We start from the raw sequence: 4,886 nt of genomic DNA, 5'->3' as shown, positions 1-4,886 counted from the left end.
TGAATTTAGACTTTCAGCCTACTTTACTGTGAAAAATACTCTTTGTTAAAGTCATCCACTTGTGGTATTTCTGTTATAGCAGCACTAGATAACTAAGACAGATGGCTCATTAATAAATTAAACCTATGCACTAAATATATTGGATGGATAAAGATAGTATTTCTCTTTACTGTATTTTTACACAAATAGCACTTAGTATACATATTTTGCCAACTGTGCCACCCCCTCAGGCACTGTTTTCCTAAGCAAGCTGTGTACATTATATGTGTGAGCACATTAACTATGAAAAAATATGGTACATAATCCTGGAATATAACTTACACCTAATTGTATCAAGGATAAAATACCAGGTGGCATTATTTACACTATGCTCCAAATGTCATAAAAAGATCACCCTGGATCTAACCCTAAATCAAAACTTTACCCTAGCCCTAACTGTACACCTGGATCCAACCCTAACTAACCCCAACCCTAACTCTATATCTAATTCTAACCCTAACCCTAACACTAGGTTTTACCCTAACCCTAACACTAATCCTAGATATAATGTTAATCCTAACCTTAACCCTAATTCTAGATCTAACCCTAATCCAAAATCTAATATTTCACTTTAATAGAAGTCCTAACAACCAAAGCATCAAATAAAATAGAACCAACAAAAGAAATTTTCATCATAGTTTATACTCTTGAGAAGACTATGATATTACATTAATAACAAAACATGATGTATTGAGTGCATTATTTCATTATAAATGTATAACTAAATTATTTGTTTACCTTTAAAAACTTTTATCTGAACACTGATGGAATTACTTGTGGAAGAGGCCAGCATGCTGTTTAGTGGTACCCTTTTTATTATTAGCTTTTTTAGATTTTTGACTTGGCATGGCAAATACAACAATGCCTTGGAAATCACTGTCAGGTGGTTTAAAAAAAGAGCTTTTGCTTGGGACAGAACAATTTCCAAACAGAAGTGAACAATATATAATAAAGGAAGCACCTGATTATAGTATAAGGATAGCATGGAAATCTTCACATTCATATGCTGGCTTCTAAGAAATACCCAGGAAACAATTGTTTGAGTTGATGTAAAGGACATTAATTAATAATTGTCCTCATGTTCTATACAAGGAACCTGGGCAACACATGGCCACATAAAATACTGAAATGAAAAACCAAATGATCATTGTTCTTTCAGGAAAAGCAGACTCTTAGAAATGGAGCTTTTGCTTTAAGGAATACTACTTTCTCCTGATTTTTTTCTTTGATACAGGTTTCCACCTATCAATTAAGACAATGGATGCTGCCAATAAATCAACTGTGTCTGAATTTGTTTTGCTGGGACTCTCTAATTCCTGGAAGCTACAAATGTTTTTCTTCTTGGTGTTTTCATTGTTTTATGTGGTTACAGTGGTGGGTAATAGTCTCATAGTCATCACAGTTATAGCTGACCCTCACTTACACTCTCCTATGTATTTTTTGCTTACCAATCTTTCAATCATTGATATGTCTCTTGCCTCCTTTGCCACCCCCAAGATGATTACAAACTACCTCACTGGACACAAAACCATTTCTTTTGATGGTTGCATAACCCAGATATTTTTTCTACATCTTTTTACTGGTACTGAGATTATTTTACTCATGGCTATGTCCTTTGACAGGTATATTGCAATACGCAAACCCCTCCGCTATGCTTCAATCATAAGTTCTCGGGTGTGTGTTGCTCTTGTGGTGGCTTCCTGGGTCGTGGGAGTCATGCATTCAATGAGCCAGGTTGTATTTGCCCTCACATTACCATTCTGTGGTCCAAATAAGGTAGATAGCTTTTTCTGTGACCTTCCTGTGGTGTTCCAATTGGCTTGTGTAGATACTTATATTCTGGTTCGCTTTATGATCTCAACAAGTGGTATAATTGCCTTGTCCTGCTTTATTCTTTTATTAAATTCTTATGTTATTGTCCTAGTTACTATCAAGCATCATTCTTCAGGAGGATCATCCAAGGCCTTTTCTACTTGCACAGCTCATTTCATAGTTGTCTTCATGTTCTTTGGACCATGCATCTTCATCTACATGTGGCCACTAAGCAGCTTTCTGGTAGACAAGATCCTGTCTGTGTTTTATACCATCTTTACTCCCATTCTGAATCCAATAATCTATGCCTTGAGGAATCAAGAAGTTAAGACAGCCGTGAGAAAACTGAAGAATAGGTTTCTAAATTCCAACAAGGCAACCCCTCATTAACTTCATTAACTTCTTGTTTTAACTTGATAGGCATTAAGTGCCACAGTTTTTGTATACACAGCATTGGTCACAGTCTTGTGTTAGACTCTTGTTTCAAGTGCTATCATCAAATTGTAACTGCCAAGAATTCGTGAGGGCACAAGGTAAGTGCATTTTGGGAAAGTACTTTCATTTAAAAGTTCAAAATGGATTTTAAATTTCAGGAGAGCAAATTGAAAGAAAATTTCTTGCAGATGCAAATAGTATCTATAAAAAATGTAAGGAACGATGGTTTCAGTTATGAGATTTAATATTAATAATGCATTAACTGGAAAAGAGGAACGAAGAATAAGAAGAGGAAGGATAAGTAACTAGAGAACTAGGAGACCATGACATTTACTCACAGCTAGCTAATGAGTTAACTTGGAGAGTTGCCCCTTAAGTATGATGAATTAGCAAAATTTCTATAAGCCTCAGGGAATCCACATCGCTGCAGGAGTTCAGCCTCTGACAGACAGGCAATAATTTTTCTGCGTACATTCCTCAGCCACTCCTACTTAACATTTAACCTATTTGTGATCACTTCTATTAAAGGAAGCAAAGGGTTATATTTCTTTACAAATGTTGATGAGGTGCAAAGAAATGCTTTAAGTGGAGGAGTCTCCATTACTCACTCTTAGCATATAAGCAGAGCAATACAGCCATAGTAACTCCTTTCGGTAATGGAAAATCAGAGAGGATGGAGGGTTCTGCAAATCAGAAAACATTATAAATTGAATTTCAAAGCAGTACACTTTATTTAATACTATGGCAGTTAATGCCTGGGAAGTTAAAACCAGAATTAAGTTAAGAGATAAAGCTTGTAATAATAAGTGGGGACTTATGGAGAACTTACATTTTCTTTTTAAAGTATTGTTTACATTTCGGTTAAATTATTTTTTATTTTTAATATTTGGATGCAAAAACAAGAAATTTGTGCTTTATGATGCACTGTCAATGTAACAATTGTATTTATATATAGAAATGGGCTTTAGAAGATTAAATAGGTTAAAAAAGAAAGCTAAGTACAACCTTAGCTTTAAGGTACACAAGCTATCTCTACGACCTGCTGGGACTGGAATTGCAAGTCTTGAAGGTCATGAGAAATACTTCTGGGTGCCATGCTTGGCAAATTTTTTTTTTTTTTTTAATGATGGCATACATAAATAATTGTTACTTGAAATTTGGTAAGTGATATTTATAAAATATCATGCCTAGAATATGATCCACCTTGCAACCATAAAAAAAAAAACCATAGTGTTTGATAAATATCAAGTTATTCTTTTCTGGCATTATTAAGTAAATGGAGAAAACCAAGATTGTATATGCACCAATTATTACTGATGAGAGAGAAGTTAAGAAAAGGAAATTCCTAACTTTCTATTTTAAGCCAAATGATAAAAGAAATGTGTTTTTAATTCATCAGTGTATGTGTGTGTTTATGATTTTTTCCCCTTCATTAATGTATTCAACAAATAAGGGAAAGCTTTCCAGGTTACAGTTTTGTGGTATTGCATTTGAATCTTAGGTAGATATGAAGTGGTTGCATAGGAATGTTGACAGTATTATCATGAGAATGAAATGTGTTTACATCAGCAAAATAACCAAATCACACAATTCTATTTGAAATAGGAGTAAAATGAACTAATTTAGGTTGTATTTGTGAACCTTCTGTCTGTTGTAGTTACATGTATAAATATATTCAGGATCAAGGACCTGATTCATTTGAAAGACTTTTTATTGGTATTTTAAAAATGCCCAAAATAGTTCTTTCAACTAACATGTTTGTTTGGCCTGGAAATATTTTTAAATAGCAACTGTGTTTTTGTTTGTTTGCAATGTAAAATGTGGGGTCTTTTTAAAGGGATGCCATCAATCTTCAGTGCTTTTGTGGAGAATTCTAAAACCCAAAAAACATTTGGGGAAAAAAAAAACTCAAAAGTGTAACTGATCATCAGACAACTGTATAAGGCAAGTCAATGATCTGAATGCCTGCTTTGATAACAAAGTTCTGCAGATAAGAATGAAAAAAGACCATGGACGGCCTCTGGAGGAACTGCTAGATAGTCACCTTCTCTGGTGACTCATCATGAGGCGTCACTATCCAAGATATCTCTACAGTTAATATAAATACTTAAATCTTAATTGGGAGTTATTGGTGAATGATGTTATTATTATGTTTTTTCAACATGCTGCTGACATTCTTCTACCACGAGCAAGGGCAGCAGAGGAGTCGCCGGCTCCATAAACAGTAGTAAGGATGGTGCCATGTGCCACCAGAGCCTCCAAAGTCAGAAACGATGTTTTCTTAAACATGGTAGACAAACAGAATCCAGCTAATGTAGATAAACATACCAGGTGGAGGATAGCTTTTAAAGGTCTGCACTACTTCTAATAACAAAATTGCAGGAGTGTTACCTGACCTCAGAACCTACTATACAGCTACAGTATTCAAAACAGCCTGCTCCTGGTACAAAGACAGACACATTGACCAATGGAATAGAATTGAGAACCTGGATGTAAATCCATCCACCTATGGTCACCTGATCTTAGACAGGGCGCCAAAGTCCATCAAATGGGGAAAAGACAGTCTTTTTTTAACAAATGGTGCTGGCAAGGCTGGATGT

At 35.1% G+C, this 4,886-nt stretch overlaps 1 protein-coding gene across 1 annotated transcript; it reads left to right on the top strand.

Annotated features, from left to right (window-relative positions):
* The first annotated feature begins 1,293 nt into the window (after positions 1–1,293).
* LOC100656280 (olfactory receptor 4K2) lies at positions 1,294–2,621 on the top strand. Its single transcript, XM_003423596.3, has one exon. It carries the CDS (start codon positions 1,297–1,299, stop codon positions 2,239–2,241), a length of 945 nt encoding a protein of 314 aa, XP_003423644.2. The 5' UTR covers positions 1,294–1,296; the 3' UTR covers positions 2,242–2,621.
* The last annotated feature ends 2,265 nt before the right edge of the window (positions 2,622–4,886 follow it).

Source organism: Loxodonta africana, chromosome 10, assembly GCF_030014295.1.
Source record: "Loxodonta africana isolate mLoxAfr1 chromosome 10, mLoxAfr1.hap2, whole genome shotgun sequence".
NCBI classification, from domain to species: Eukaryota; Metazoa; Chordata; class Mammalia; order Proboscidea; family Elephantidae; genus Loxodonta; species Loxodonta africana.
This window is presented reverse-complemented; position numbering and strand designations above follow the sequence as displayed.

Coding starts and splice junctions, on each gene's coding strand:
- LOC100656280 (XM_003423596.3), top strand. CDS start 1,297: ATGGATGCTGCCAATAAATCAACTGTGTCTGAATTTGTTTTGCTGGGA.